The sequence below is a fragment of the Drosophila virilis genome, chromosome 5 (assembly GCF_030788295.1).
Source record: "Drosophila virilis strain 15010-1051.87 chromosome 5, Dvir_AGI_RSII-ME, whole genome shotgun sequence".
NCBI classification, from domain to species: Eukaryota; Metazoa; Arthropoda; class Insecta; order Diptera; family Drosophilidae; genus Drosophila; species Drosophila virilis.
In genome coordinates, this window is record NC_091547.1 from 18,916,187 (window position 1) to 18,931,111 (window position 14,925).

Genomic DNA, 14,925 nt, shown 5'->3' on the forward strand with positions numbered 1-14,925 from the left:
AGCTATATCTTAAACCTTTTTAGCAGATCGCCATTTTTGGTACAATAAACCATCTGGATTGCAGTGTCGGCATCATAATCCCCTGCAAATAGTTTCCTATAACTGTTCATTAAATGATATATTCGTATTTAATTTTAAATTAATTAAGTTTTAATTACATCAACTTGCTGGTTACTGTTAAGCGTACTTAGCTACACAAAATATTTAAAGAGGATTTCGCTGCGTGTATTTATATATAACTAGGTACGATATTTATGTGTTATGAAGAGGAATATGTATGCTATTATTTTCGACGTTTGTTGACATGTTTAACAGACTCCGCTAAGCTGGCCAAAATATGTTCCTATTGTTGTTGGTGTCGCTGCTGTTGTTGTTGTTTGTATTGTTTACGGCTCTGGCGGCTGCTTCTTGCGTTTGCGACGTGATTTCCGTTTTTTCTTTCGCTCCTATTTTTTAGTACTCTTGCCGCCCTCGTCCTTGCTCTTGTCTGATTTCTCTTCAGTCTTCTTGTCCTTGCCATCCTTATCTTTAGTATCCTTGTTCTCCTTGTCTTTGCTATCCTTATTCTTATCCTTGCCATCCTTGTCACCCTCGACTATTTTCTTGCCCTCCTCAGCATCCCGATTCGCCAGCTTGTTGTTTATCAAATTATGCAGCGCAATTATGGAGCGTACCATCGACGCCAAATAGACGACCAGCATCTGATCATTGGTCTTTACGTACATGGTGCCCGTGAATTGATCGTTGGTTATGTCAGGCAGCAGGTTGAATATGTCCTGCAGCTGGTAGACAATCTGATAGTTGATCGGCATCTTGCCATCGCCTACGCGCTGCAGATACTGTTTGATGTCGCGTAACTGCGCGTTTAGACCCTTCAGGCCCATTAGCTGGTTGGTGATCTTCTGCGACAGGCTGCCAACGGTGGTGTCCTTGATGTCGCGCAGAAGATGCTCAACGCCCACTTCCTCCGCTTCCTCGGCACCAATTTCGCTGGGCACATGCTCAAAGGTTTTGCTCGTGGGTGAGCCATCGTCGTGCACCTCCTCGACGGCTATGTAGGCCTCAGTGGGGAGGCCCAGATCCTTGGGCTTGGCATCGATGATGACCAGCACCGAATTTGGACAGTAGCGACGAATAAGCTCATTTATGGCTATATCATTCTGGTGTAGCTTCGGTCCGGTATGATACCAGCCGACAACGCGCTCGCGTGCATTCACCTTCTTGAACATGCTGTACATATTCTCCAGATAATCGTGATCCAAGAACCACACCGACTTGTCCTTGTCATCCTCATCAAATGGCACTGCAGGGCATTTGTATATGGATTGCACCATAATTGTGTTTTTAATATATTTCTACTTACCCGCAAAGCTATTGGAGACATCCAGCACGCCCTTGGAACGCCAGCAGCCAAGAAGCACGCCAACGACGCGCTTTTGGTTGCCTATTTTGCCCATGCGATTGAAGTGATCCACAACCGATAACAGAACCAGCGGGTGGACAATTACTTTGTTTACGCTTACCTCCAGCGACGGCATTTTGAATTTGTGGCGTTTGGTTTGTAAAGTGTTGGGGATTTGCTAAGCACAGCGTACTATGCTTCTGTTTTTTTTTTTAAAGCGTACTTGCGACAATTGCAACAAATGTTTTTTGTTGCGGATAACAATTGAGCGAAACACCGAAATGACAAGCAGATTCTTCTTCTTTGACGTGGGTCTAGAGATGGATGCTTTAGCGATATATATATATTGGTCTGCAAATGCGATAGTTGTAAATGAATTTCGATGCCTATCAAGTACAGCTATCGATAAGTTTTACTTAACACAGCAAAACTATATATTGTTGTGATTTGGATATTCCTAAATACTAAAAAACCAAATAATAAAATACCAAGCGTTGGCCGATACTACAAATTAACAAATGTTGACACATACATCGATGTATCGATATATTTCGGTGAGCCGTACATTTCGATCAGGTCTTACACTTTTCAACCATTATTAGAATTCACACATAGAGCAAAGTAATTAGTAAAAGTTTATAACATTCGATGCCGTTATCGCATTAACTTTGGGTGCGTGCATGTGTAGTTGTAAAGTGCTGTTTCTGTTTGCCCTTGACGGCACTGCATACGCACATCGGTGGTGCTCTTCTGACACACACGATACGCCATTTTGGTCATCAGAATATGCAATGCGCGTTGCCATATCGTCACTGTGGAATTTAAGAACTGGTCACACTGGCTGGCATTGCGCGAGAGAAATTGACAAAATATCCAAAGCAATTAGCAATTTGAGTGCAAAACGTTTTTTATCTACGCGAAAAGTTTAGTAATGCCATAAAATTCGCTGGGCGCGCTTGTCGTTCGTATTGTGTAGCCGACTGATATGATAAAATGATTGTGATGCGACGATGAGGTAATTGTTTTTGCTGCTGTCGCTTGCTGCGTTCGTCTACAGTTTCACACACACACACACACACACACACACGCATACGTCCAGTTCGATGGGCGGCCGCGGCGTAATCATCAATGAGCAACTGTAAAACGAGGCTGAGGCTTTGAGTGCGCGTGTTGTTTACAAATTGTGCATTGCATTGTTTAAATTTGGGTGCTTATCACATATACGTAAAGCCGCTGGCTTTGCCAAAAAACTGTCGAAAGGAAAAAAAAAACGCGACCAGAGCCAAGAAAAAGAAGAGCCAAGTCTCAGCTTCAGCTCGTAGACATACGCATACACATGCAAATGCACACAAGCAGAAATACATGCACACGGACAGACAGTCGTTTTACGCTCTTTTTGTCTACGTCTCTTACTTTTCTCGTTTGTAATCATTTTCCAGCCATTCGTATGTGTTTCTTTCTATGTGGTGTACAAATATTAGAGCTCGAGAGCTGCTAATTAAATTATAAACATACAGAAGCGTTAAGCAGTCGTCAACCGAGCCAGAGCCAGAGCCAAACCCACGACCCCAAACTAGCTGCGCTGCTTTGGCCCATTTTCATTTGAACTAAGACGAACAAGAAGCAACAGCAGAAGGAGACGAAGCAGGTGAGCGACAAGAGAGTTTAAATAAAAAGCAAGAAAGAAAAAAAAAAACGGCAGCTACCAAAGCTCAATCAATCAATGAAGCTCAAGCTCAATCAATGATGCATGTTGTTGTTTTTGTCGTTGTTGTTACGCAGCTTTCACCAAATTCGAATCTAGTTTAACCTGGCGGTAGCCGCTGCTCCTTGCAGCATGTAGAACAAGGCTCAATAAAAACAATATTTACACACGCGTATTTCTGCAAGACGAAGGAAGAGCAGCAGCTGTAGAAAGTTGAAGAAGCCCCAAAATGTCCTTCATAACGAACCTGAAGAAGGTCTTCCACCTTGGCGGCGGTGGTGAGGCCAAAAAGAAACGCCTGTACAATAACATCAAAATGGACACCGACCCAAAGGAATTATGGGAAATGGTCGGTGAACTGGGCGATGGTGCCTTCGGCAAGGTCTATAAAGCCCAGCATAAGGAACACAAACGCTTTGCGGCCGCAAAGATGTGCACGCTTGAGGATGAGGAAAATCTCAGCGATCACATGGTCGAAATCGATATACTCTCGGAGATCAAGCATCCAAATATTGTCGAACTCTACGAGGCATTCTCTATAGATGACAAACTGTGGGTGAGTCATACCAAATTCTCATAATTATGTGTATATAGTAGAAGTATTTGCGAGTCATAAAGTACGTACATTCCCTTTACTTTCTAAATGATTTCTCAATAAAAAGTAAAAGAGAATTTATATTCATCTAAATATTTGATAAATGACAGTAAAATAATTGAATTTAAAGGTCGTGTTATAAAATGGAAAATAAATCTCAAATAAGTTTGTTAAATAAAATATGAATTAAGTAACTTACGAATGAATTAATTTAACAATATTTATTTGACATATTATTATTTAGAATTGTTATATTTACTAAATTACATTTATTACACAGATGCTCATTGAATATTGTGACGGCGGCGCCTTGGACAGCATCATGGTGGAGCTGGAAAAGCCACTGACAGAGCCACAAATTGCCTATGTTTGCAAGCACATGACCGAGGGCCTCACATTTCTGCACAAGAACAAGGTCATACATCGAGATTTGAAGGCCGGCAATGTGCTGCTCACCATGGAGGGTGGCGTAAAGCTGGGTAGGCAGCTTAAATTAATTAAGTAAGATCCCAATTAAATGCCCTCTGTTATTTTGCAGCTGATTTTGGTGTGTCGGCCAAGAATAAACACACGATGCAAAAGCATGATACGTTCATTGGCACGCCCTATTGGATGGCACCGGAGCTGGTGCTCTGCGAAACGTTTCGCGACAATCCATACGATCACAAGGTGGACATTTGGTCACTGGGCATAACACTCATTGAACTGGCGCAAATGGAGCCACCCAATAGCGAAATGTCGCCAATGCGTGTGCTGCTCAAAATACAAAAGAGCGAACCGCCCAAACTGGAGCAGCCGAGCAGATGGAGCAAGGAATTTAATGATTTTCTTAAAAAGTCTTTAGTCAAGGTGAGAGTTGGAGGTTCCTATCAATTATACCCCGTCAAATGTAACTATTTTTGTATATACTTCACTTTTGCAGGATCCACAGCAGCGTCCCTCCACGGAAGTGTTGCTGCAACATGGATTCATCAACGGCAATTTGGATGCAAAGCCCATTAAGGATCTGCTGCTCGAGTACAAGGCCGAAGTTGTCGAGGAGGTCGTCGATGATGAGGCTGAGGTAAGCTATACTTATAACTACACATTCTGCTTCTCGTTGTTGCCAGCACAATATGCACCTGTATTACAGCCAGAGCTAGAGATGACACTAACTCTCTCAATCTTTTGTATATCTCTCTTTTACACGCTGCCTCCTCGCCCTGTCTACTATGCCCAACAAAACCAAACCGAAATAATAACTGCACTTTGCGATAAATCTTTTCATTTGTTTGTCTTACTCTCCGTCAATTTGTCGGCCATAAATACGTTCTTATCATTTTCTTCGTTATTATTATTATTATTATATTTTTTGTTTGTGTGTTTGTCTGCAATTGATTTAGAAGCTTAAACGCCAAGTGAAGCGGCGCTCGCTCTATCAGAGGGTTGGTAAGTCGTTCTACAGCAACACCCCGTCAGCCGTCCCTCCGTCCAACACACGCTCCATTTATTCAAGTTATTTTACTTATTTTTATCAGCATTGCCAAATGTTTATCTTGCTTTATGTACTCGCCTTCGAGTGGCTACTTTTTAGTTGTGTTGCTTTTTCAGTAGCCACAAACACATTGTAGCGTATCAAAGCATTTTGAATATTATATAAATGTAGCGTACGCATATTTGCGTAATATTACGTATCATAAAAACGGTCAGAATATTTATTTTATCGAACTTCATAGTTCATTTATTTATTGCATAATCTAGTTATATTTAATTAGTTAAATATAGATCATTTTCTGTAATTATCATATATTTGATAATTTTGCCCCCTATCACTTAGCGGTAGTAAAAAATTATTTGAGCTGCCTTTTCTCAGAACTTGACGGGAGATATCTGGAACGTATTAGAAAATTGCGCATATAATTATAACGATTTTTTTTATTGGATATAACGTATTATCTTTGGCTTTACAATATTTAATGAATCCTTAAAATAAAGGGTTAACATTTGCCTAGGTATAACAGACATAATATAACATTTGTCTAACATAACATACAATTGTTATTTTTAGTCATTTTGACTACCATTTTTAACAGAATGCTTGCTACAGACAAGCTAACATTACAGTAAAATGTTAGTTACATGTAATGTATGCAATGTTGTCTTTGAATCGCGGGTTGCTGTAGATGATAATCAAAATATATCAATATAAAAACGTAATTGATTTTGATTTATTATAATGCAATAAAACGCAATTAGCCTTGCAGCTCGAATAATAAATTCTTTCGAGGTATTTTACTAACGTAGCCATCTTTTTTCTTGGCCAGGAACCCCGCAACTCGGCGCTCCAGCTCGACCTGGACGATGACTCTGCTTCGCTGCAGAGCCAAGACATTGACAAACGTAAGTGCAAGCTCAGTTTATGATATTTCCATTGTTTAACTTTTGTTACACTATATATAGTTCCAGGTACACCTACATCCATATCGCGGGATTCCAAAGAGCAATCCCAACCAAGTAGCAGTCTACCAACAGCAGCAGCTGCAGCAGCAACTGTGGCTGCAACTGCAACAACAGCAACAACTAAAGCAACAACATCAGAAAAACCAAACCAGATCAAGGAGGAGCATGCCTCAGGAGTGGCCGAAACAGCAGCGCCGCATACCAAAGTGCCAGCACCAGCGCCGCCAACGCCACCAGCGCCACAAAAACAACAGCAACAACAACCACAAGCAGCTGCTGTGCTGCACAAATCAAGTGAAGACGTTGCAGAAACGAATGAAAAGTCTGACGCAGACAAAAAAGTGAGTTTGGCAATTCAAAAACTATTAAATCTGATTTAATTCGTGAACATCTTTTTGCAGCAGCACTTTGTCAAAAAGGAGAAGGGCAAAGCGCCCCCACCGCCATCAACAGTCGCTGCAGCTGCTGCCATAGCTGCCAGACCACAGAGCTCTCCTTCATCGGATGCGGAGGCAACAGCATCGCCCAAGAAGCTGCCGGAACCCACAGCCGCCATTGAAGTGAGCATTGGTCAGGATGCTGTGGAGTCTAAACCGCAGCCGCCCTCACCGACTGCCTCTTCCATCATATCCGTGCAGTCGGTGGCCTCCACGGCCAGCAGCTCGGGAAGTGCTACGGGCGCTGTGCTCAGCTCCAGCACCTCGCTGATAACCATCAACAGCAGCGATGCTTCGCCGGCGCCGCGTCAGCAGCAATCGGTGCCGCCTCCACCACCACCAACGCAGCATTTGGTGCTGCCGAACAGCCTGGATTCGGTTAGTCAAATCACAGTCGTGACAAGCACCCATCCGCCGGTGATTATTGACAATTCACAACAGCAGCCGGCGCTGCCGCTGGCGCAGAATGAGGTCATCATTGTGTCGAATGATTTGAACAAGAGCACGCATTTGCATGAGTCATCTACCGACGAGGATTTCCCCTCGCTGGACGACAGTCTAGGGGATCAGGTTAAGCAATCATCCATGATACTAACAGTAAATGAGCGCCAAGATGGCAGTGCAGGGGCGGCATCTTCTGCAGCAGCTGTTCATGCTCGCAAGCTGGATGAGAGCGAGGTGCTGATTGTGAGTCCGTCATATGCGGACGATGATTCGGCATATAACACGGCATCCGGTAGTCACGATCACAGCGATCAGCTGCTGCTCATGGACACCAGTCACGTATCTGTTGTCACAGTTGGCGATGAGGTCATTAAGGTCAAGGACAGTAGTCATCAACAGCCCAGCGATGGCGGCAGCGGCAAGCAACAGCAGGCCAATGGCGTTGTGCCCGAGGATGTGAGCATCATTGTGAACCGGTTTAAGCCTGGCCAGGAGCAGGAGAAACGCATCTCGCCCGACAGTAGCCTAGGCTCCGGATCGAGCGAGAACGGCTCAGTGCGCGGCAGACGCGGCGTTGAAGTGCAGATAACCAGCGGGGGCGGCGGCGGTGGCGATGCGGACAGCATTGGCACCAACACTAGTCAGGACAGTCGCAACGAGGTGGATAACAAGCAGTCGCATGGATCGATGTTGCCACCACCACCTCCGTCGGTGACCAATAATAGCAACTTGCATCATCAGCGGCTGGCGCTGGCCATTGACGAGGAGGAGGAAGCGGACGTGGTGGTCATACGGCAAAAGCCGCGCGTGCCCGCAGCCAAATCCTCCGGCGTCGGTGGGCTCACTAAGGAAGAAATCGAACTGCGCAATTTGCGCAAAAAGACGCGCAAACGCACGCGTAAATTCGAAATTGATGGCGTGCAGATGACCACAACGACTAGTCGGGTCATCTATGGCGATGAGGAAAACGGGCGCATCTATGATGATCACGATTTCCGCAAGCAGGAGCTGCGTGAACTGAAAATGCTCCAAAAGCAGGAGAAGAAACAACAAACCGAGCTGCATGTCAAGGAACAGATGGCCAAGGAGCAGCAGGATCGTCGATTTGAGCAGGAGCGCACCTCGCTGGAAAAGACATACGAGGCGGACATGGATACGCTGGCGCGTCAGCACAAGCAGCTGGTCGAGAAAACCGAACAGACACAGGAGAATGAGCTGCGCAGCTCCTCGAAACGCATACGCTCCGAACAGGAGCAGGAGCTAAAGATTTTCCGTGAAAATCTTAAGCAGGAGATACGTCTGCTCAAGCAGGAAGTCGATCTGTTTCCCAAAGACAAGCGCAAGGATGAGTTCAAGCAGCGCCGCACAGCCATGGAGCTGGACCACGAGGAGAAGGAGCGCGCTTTTCTCGACTCACTTAAGGAGCGTCACGAGCTGCTGCTGCGACGGCTCAGCGAGAAGCATCGCGATCATTTGGCCACCATTAATCGCACTTTCCTGCAGCAGAAACAGAATGCGATGCGTACGCGCGAGGCGCTGCTCTGGGAGCTTGAGGAGAAACAGCTTCACGAACGCCACCAACTGTCCAAGCGACATGTCAAAGAGCTGTGCTTCATGCAGCGGCATCAAATGATCATACGCCACGAAAAGGAGCTAGACCAGGTTAAGCGCATGCTGCAGCGCAAGGAGGAGGATCTCCTCAAAAAACAAACGCTCGAGAAGCGCGCTTTGCCCAAGCGCATTCGAGCCGAGCGTAAGGCGCGTGATCTCATGTTCCGCGAATCCTTGCGCATATCCACAAATCTCGATCCGGAGATCGAGCGTGATCGCTTGAAGAAGGTGAGATTGTGGTTGAGATAAGTTGAGAAAAGATGTTCACTCATTTTATTTTCCAAAACAGTTCCAGGAGCAGGAGAAGAAACGTTACATGCAGGAGGAGCGCCGCTTTGAGGTCAAGCATCAGAAGCAATTGGAGGAGTTGCGTGCCACGCGTGAAAGCGCCATTAGGTGAGCCGAGTTAGGGTTAGAGATTATCTATATATTTAACTCCTTCACTTCCCATCCCTCCACAGAGAACTGGAGCAGCTGCAGAACGAGAAGCGCAAGGCTCTTGTTGAGCACGAACATGCCAAGCTCTCCGAGATCGATGAGCGCCTGAAGGCCGAACTGCGCGATTGGCGCGAACAGCTAGTGCCACGCAAACAGGTGTGTACACCCAGTTACCAGTTACCATTTTCCCGCTATCTCTCTTTCTCTCTCTCGCCCTCCGCCCCACAAAAACCCAATTGTCCCCAACAGCCCCTACAAGCCAAGGCTAGTTTTGTCAAAAGCTATTCGCCTCATTTTGTTGGTGTTTTGTGTTTTTGTACAGTTGTGCGTAGTTTATTTGGATTGATCTTAAGTTAGTATTTAATACTGTTGTAAATATTATGCATTTTTTGGTTTACGGTGGTGATTTGTGGTGTCTTGTGCTACCCCATTTGACTCAGCCCCCGCCCCAACCCAAACCCTGCCCCGCCCCGCCCCGCCCGTTCTGTCAAACGCCACAACGTTTTGCATTTGAGTGTTGAGCAATAATTTTACGGCTTATAATTATGTGCTATATCTTACAACTGAACTAAAGATAACGCTGGCAATAACTCTGCCATGACTAACTAAACATTATCTATGACTTAACTTCTGTACAAGTGCATATGTGGAGCGAAGATATGCATGTTAATATGATATGATACTGATAACTTGTGAGTCAAAAAACAATTTGCGATAACTTCTCAAATTGATAAGCTAGGCGGTTACCACAGTATTTATTTATTAGTAGGTACAACTTCTTGGAATAAATCAATATGTGAGGCTTTCATATGTAGGTGGAAACGTTCAGACTTGACAGTCGAATAACCTATATGGACTCTTATTTGAATTTTGGCTATAAAGATATACCCATTGACACTGACAAGTTTCTGATTAGTTATAATTGAGTCAGCGATTTCAATAATTAGATAAGAGTATGCGATATATTTTGAAGCTAGCTTGCGGCTATAGGCGAGATTTGTTTAAGAAGGCCCGAGAAATTGCCAGTTCTATGATCAACAGACTTTTCTATTGATCCTAAAATTGCGCTGTATACAAAAATTGTACGCTGTTTATCTGATAAAACGTGCATCTCTCTCACTAAAAGCAGTTGTATGCGTCAGTGTAAAGCCCATATTAGAATTGACTTTGGGTTTGCTCACCTTCTTTGATTGACATAATTTCAATCAAGTTAAAGCCTTGATAAGGGAATAAGACGTTTGGGCTCAGATTCTGCTTATCGTAAAGCAGCGAGGATAAAGCTTTAAATAGAAAAAGCTGCTCATTATAAATCATGATAATTTCGGTTATTTTCTTGAGAGGGCTCACGTTCGCATATAAAAAGAGAGAATCTAATATCAACATATTTGAACAAGGCAAATTACACTCTATATATTTCATTTTGAAATTCATTAATTTTTGAGTATTTAAAGCAACTATTTAAAGAAAATAAGCCCTCGATTATTGCTCACGTGTAAAACGTCTGTTGTTTGCTGAACCCAACAACGCCAACAGCGCGCTCAACAAAATCAAATTATATATATTTTGATCAACTTTTTCTCTCTCTTTACACCCCCACGCAAATGCATACACTTTGGTGGCCTACTACTGTACCTACTCAATACTACCTACAAAACTAAAAACAAAACAAAAAAAAAAAAAAAAAAACAAAAAAAAACATATTTTTATAATAATGATATATTGAAAATGTTAAAAACAAAATGCTTACCGCTGTGCTTTCCAACTACTAACAAAATATCAAACAACCAATTGACCAATTGGCTGGTCTCGGGCCTTGCATGTGCTAACCAACTCAACTCAACACAACTGAACTGAACTGACCTCAACTCTAATCAGCGACTGAATGTCCTGATAAGCGCTGCCATTGATGAGCACGAGCGGCGTCATGGCCTGGTGGCTAATCGGGGCGAGTTCGAGAATCTTGAGGTGGAGCTGCCGTTGCGGCTGCGCGGCATATTCAATGAGAGATCTGCGCGTTTGTTGCCACGCAACACGTTCATCGATGTGCAGCAGCTGCCGCGTTCGCGTTCCTCCCTACTAATGTTGGGCGGTGGCAGTGGGCGTGGCAATTTTAGGGGCTCAGCACCCGATCTGAGCCGCAGCGTGCCAAGCACGCCCATAATGCATAAGCAGCAGCGTGCCCAGATGCGCAGCGAACTGGTGCTGGCGGAGGAGGATGACGGCGAGGAGCAAATGAAGCGCGCCAGTGTGGCCACCATGCCGGGCGTGAGTCAGTTGCGTTTAATAACCCAAATGCCAAGCGCGGCGCCCAATGAGCTGGTCAAAGTGGTCACCAGCACGCCGCAGCTAAACAGTGCCGAGGAGGGCAATGCCAAGCCAGCGATGAGCACATTTAAGCAAACAACTCCGCCGCCACCAAAAACGCCCGAAGAGCTGGGCCTGGTGGCGAATCGCTTCGGTCGACTCGATGTCAACGATGCGCCCGTGGAGCTGCGCATACATGAGGGTCCCGTGGTGAAGGCCCATACGCAGCGCCTGCTGCACTCGACCTCGTTTGCCATCAAGCGTCCGTCGCTGGCCAGCCGCAGCAGCGGACGCTCCTCGCTGAGCAGCGCCCAGTCCATGTACAACATGCACGAGCTGAGCACCTCGACGCGTTACTGCAGCGATGCTGAATTGATATTCGATGCGGGTCGCAAAGCGGCCGCCTTGCTGGATGAGGTGCAGCCGCAGCTCCGCTCCACGCTGAAGCCCACACACAATGGCAGCGTCACGGATGATTTCTATCACGATTTGTATGCGGCCAAGTACAGGTTGCCGCGCATTAACCAGCGTCAGCTTAGCCTGGACGAGGACACCTCGGCCGCCTAGGCGCCCCACAAGCTGCGCCGAATGCCTACTTAAAAACAACAAAATACCAAAACTCTAAACTCTACGCACTTGCCTCATTTGAGCAGCGTCTCTTAACACACTTTACTTACTAAACTGCGCTACATTTTCCCTTCCCTCTACACTGTACGCTTTTGGTGCTTACTACACACACACACACACACACACACACATACACACATATCATATTAACTAGACTAAAAATAATTTCTGACTATTCTTGAAATCCTTTCCTTTTTCCCCCTTTTCGAAACGCTGTCAATTGCCATAACAAATTATTTGCCAAAGTTTTTTTTTTGTTAATTAAAAAGTTAATTAAAAAATTGTTTGCTTATTTATTATGCCAAATATTAAATTGTTTAGTTAAGCCAAAGCCCGCGTCCTACCCCGCAACCGTTGCATTCCGTATAGCAGTATTATATAATGCAGACCGTACTTAGACCAAAAACAGAGAGTAAAAATTTCATTAATTAAAATAAATTAAATGCTGTAAAATAATACTTATGAAACATGCCAAGCATATACACTTAATTACTTTAATCATATATGTATATGTATGCATTGATATTCACTTTCATGATGCTTCACTGTACACACACATACATCACAACAACAACAACAACCACAACCACAACAACTACGCGCTGCTTTTCATATATAAAACAAACATAAAAAAACAAAACCAAAAAAAAAAAATCGAAATTATGTTCAAAACAAAAACCTTTTCTTGCCGGCTCTTCTTCTATTCGTAAAGCAACTACAACAGCGGCTGCAACAAGAGGTTAGTCTATGAGTCTTAACTCTATACTATCTTTATCTATAACTATCTCTACTGACAACACAGCTATAAGCTATATACTATATTTATTATTAATATGCATGCTAAATATCAAATATATATACTTATATAGATACCTAGTCTTATTTAGTTGCTATGTAGTAGACACATTGGATGTTGATGCTTCAAAATGTTATTGCGTATGCTGATTGCAAGAAAAGAAAACAAAACAATATGTTAATAATTGTACAAAACAACAAACTCGTGTTAATCAAATCTTATTTAATTGAATTTATTCTGTGCTCAGCGTCTGGAGGAAACATTCGCACAGCAGCTGGATGAGATGGAAACCTTGTATGGCGGCGCCCTGATCGTTTCTATGCCCGCGGATACATTGCAGCGCGATCATTTCACGGGCTCCACGCGCAGCAGTCTCAGCTCCTATTCCGAGGGATGAGCCCCGGCAGCAGCAGCCGCGGCAGGAGCAGCAGCTATGCAACAATTGTCAGCCATCCATGAAGGCTAACGCTAAAAGGCGCATCCCTATCCCACTCCACGTATCTATTAAATACATAATATATATGTATATATGCATAGATATATAAATATATATATATATATATATACATATATATGGTAAATGCCAAGCAGCGCATCGTTCGGGTCAAGCAAAAATTTGTGTCGTTAAACTTAAGCATAAGACGTAATTTTACTTTTTTTTTGCATTGTATTTTAGCCTAACTATTATTCAATTACTCATACTTACTATAATAACTATGTACATGTCTTATCTCTAACTCTCAAGCAACTGGCAACTATATATATATATATCTATCATAAATATATATATATATATATAAATATTGATCGTAATATGCGAGCAGCAAACCAACCAGAGCAGCAAACAAATATTCTACTTAATATGCATAATATATATACATAATTATATATTAATTGTTATCCAAACACAAAAATAGACAAAAAACACAAAATCAGAATTAACAAAAAACAAAAACAAACACACAGATCTTTTGTTGACCTTATCGCTTTTGTAAATATACTTACATAGTTATGTATTATTCATAATTAATGAGTAAACCATATACTTAAACCTTAATACAGACATACAATACATAGGTATATGATATGAGTTGGTATATGGGAGTTTAGCAAAAGTTATTGTGGCACATCTTAAATATGTTAGACGGTGGGATTCCAATTGGAATGAAGCGTGTGAGAGATGAGAAATGATGAGATATGAGACAAGCGAGAGACAGAGACGCTGGAATATGATAAAGGATATTTATATTTGTAAACGTTTATGCTTATATATTTTATATATACATATATATATATATTTAAATTTAATACAAGAAAAATGCAAACAAACAAAAAAATAAATTAAAATATATTTAAAAAACGACCAAAATAGAAGATTTTTGAATTTAACCTGCTTTTTGCTGCAGGTTTTCAATCAAATTTACTTAAATTTTTATATTTTGTTATCCCCTGTTTTTGGTCAGAAATCTTGTTTCTTTTAACTTGATTTTCTGAATTTTGGTTTTAATTAAAATTTATAAATAATGCCTAAAAAATATTCACTTTCCGAATTCAGACTAAGTTCCAAAACTTCTTCATGTTCTAATAATTGTTTAAAAAAACTTTTTCTTAGATTATAGAGCATACTTAGAATACGTCTTATGTTTTATCTCAAGGAATATCTTTTAATGTAAAGCATTTTCTCTTAAGGAATTATTTATCATATAAAAATTACCCACGCATACGTCATTTTGCTCGAAAAAACATTTGATTCTAATGCTGTTTAGAGTCTTGGATAATGCTCCTTGACTAAGATTATAGAACATACTTTCAATAGACTTTCCAAGTGGAAATTAATGAAATATAATGGCATTTATTGTTACCAAGACATATTTTAAGATGCTGAAAAATTCATATAATACTAATGGAAATGTTGTATAGAGTCTAGGATAGTGCCCATGGGCTTTTTATGACCATCAGCCCCAAGTCAGCTGCCGGCACGCTTTAGCTCTCGGCCATTGTTCGGTTTAAGCGCAACACGAGTTGCTATTAATAAAAGTAAAAGGCAGAGAAACAAGCGAAAGAGATAAAAAATTCAAAGACACTCGTGGTATTATTTAATTGAAATGTGAGAATGCGCTTTTCCAG

The 14,925-nt window shown here is 42.5% G+C and overlaps 2 protein-coding genes across 8 annotated transcripts; one reads left to right on the forward strand and one right to left on the reverse strand.

Moving 5' to 3' along the window:
- Positions 1-127: 127 nt before the first annotated feature.
- On the reverse strand, positions 128-1,719 carry Rpn8 (regulatory particle non-ATPase 8). Its single transcript, XM_002049421.4, has 2 exons — positions 1,364-1,719; positions 128-1,303 (listed from the first exon to the last, which is right to left on the reverse strand). Exons 1-2 carry the CDS (start codon positions 1,536-1,538, stop codon positions 447-449), a joined length of 1,032 nt encoding a protein of 343 aa, XP_002049457.3. The 5' UTR covers positions 1,539-1,719; the 3' UTR covers positions 128-446.
- A 250-nt stretch (positions 1,720-1,969) lies between these two features.
- Slik (Sterile20-like kinase) lies at positions 1,970-13,989 on the forward strand. 7 transcript variants are annotated; one of them, XM_015173967.3, is made up of 13 exons: positions 1,976-2,417; positions 2,842-3,050; positions 3,185-3,663; positions 3,983-4,181; positions 4,241-4,551; positions 4,625-4,765; positions 6,006-6,081; positions 6,142-6,482; positions 6,546-8,861; positions 8,923-9,029; positions 9,095-9,227; positions 12,715-12,741; positions 13,046-13,989. In XM_015173967.3, exons 3-13 carry the CDS (start codon positions 3,337-3,339, stop codon positions 13,193-13,195), a joined length of 4,128 nt encoding a protein of 1,375 aa, XP_015029453.1. In that variant the 5' UTR covers positions 1,976-2,417; positions 2,842-3,050; positions 3,185-3,336; the 3' UTR covers positions 13,196-13,989. The 7 variants fall into 7 exon arrangements, with proteins under 7 accessions (XP_015029454.1, XP_032292992.1, XP_032292993.1 ...); XM_032437103.2 differs by having other exon boundaries at positions 1,978-2,417; positions 6,543-8,861; XM_015173968.3 differs by lacking the exon at positions 13,046-13,989 and having other exon boundaries at positions 1,970-2,417; positions 10,947-12,723.
- The last annotated feature ends 936 nt before the right edge of the window (positions 13,990-14,925 follow it).

Coding starts and splice junctions, on each gene's coding strand:
- Slik (XM_032437101.2), top strand. CDS start 3,337: ATGTCCTTCATAACGAACCTGAAGAAGGTCTTCCACCTTGGCGGCGGT. Junction 4,182..4,240: donor GGAGGGTGGCGTAAAGCTGG/GTAGGCAGCTTA, acceptor GTTATTTTGCAG/CTGATTTTGGTGTGTCGGCC. Junction 6,082..6,141: donor GAGCCAAGACATTGACAAAC/GTAAGTGCAAGC, acceptor CACTATATATAG/TTCCAGGTACACCTACATCC.
- Rpn8 (XM_002049421.4), bottom strand. CDS start 1,538: ATGCCGTCGCTGGAGGTAAGCGTAAACAAAGTAATTGTCCACCCGCTG. Junction 1,304..1,363: donor TGTCTCCAATAGCTTTGCGG/GTAAGTAGAAAT, acceptor AATGCCCTGCAG/TGCCATTTGATGAGGATGAC.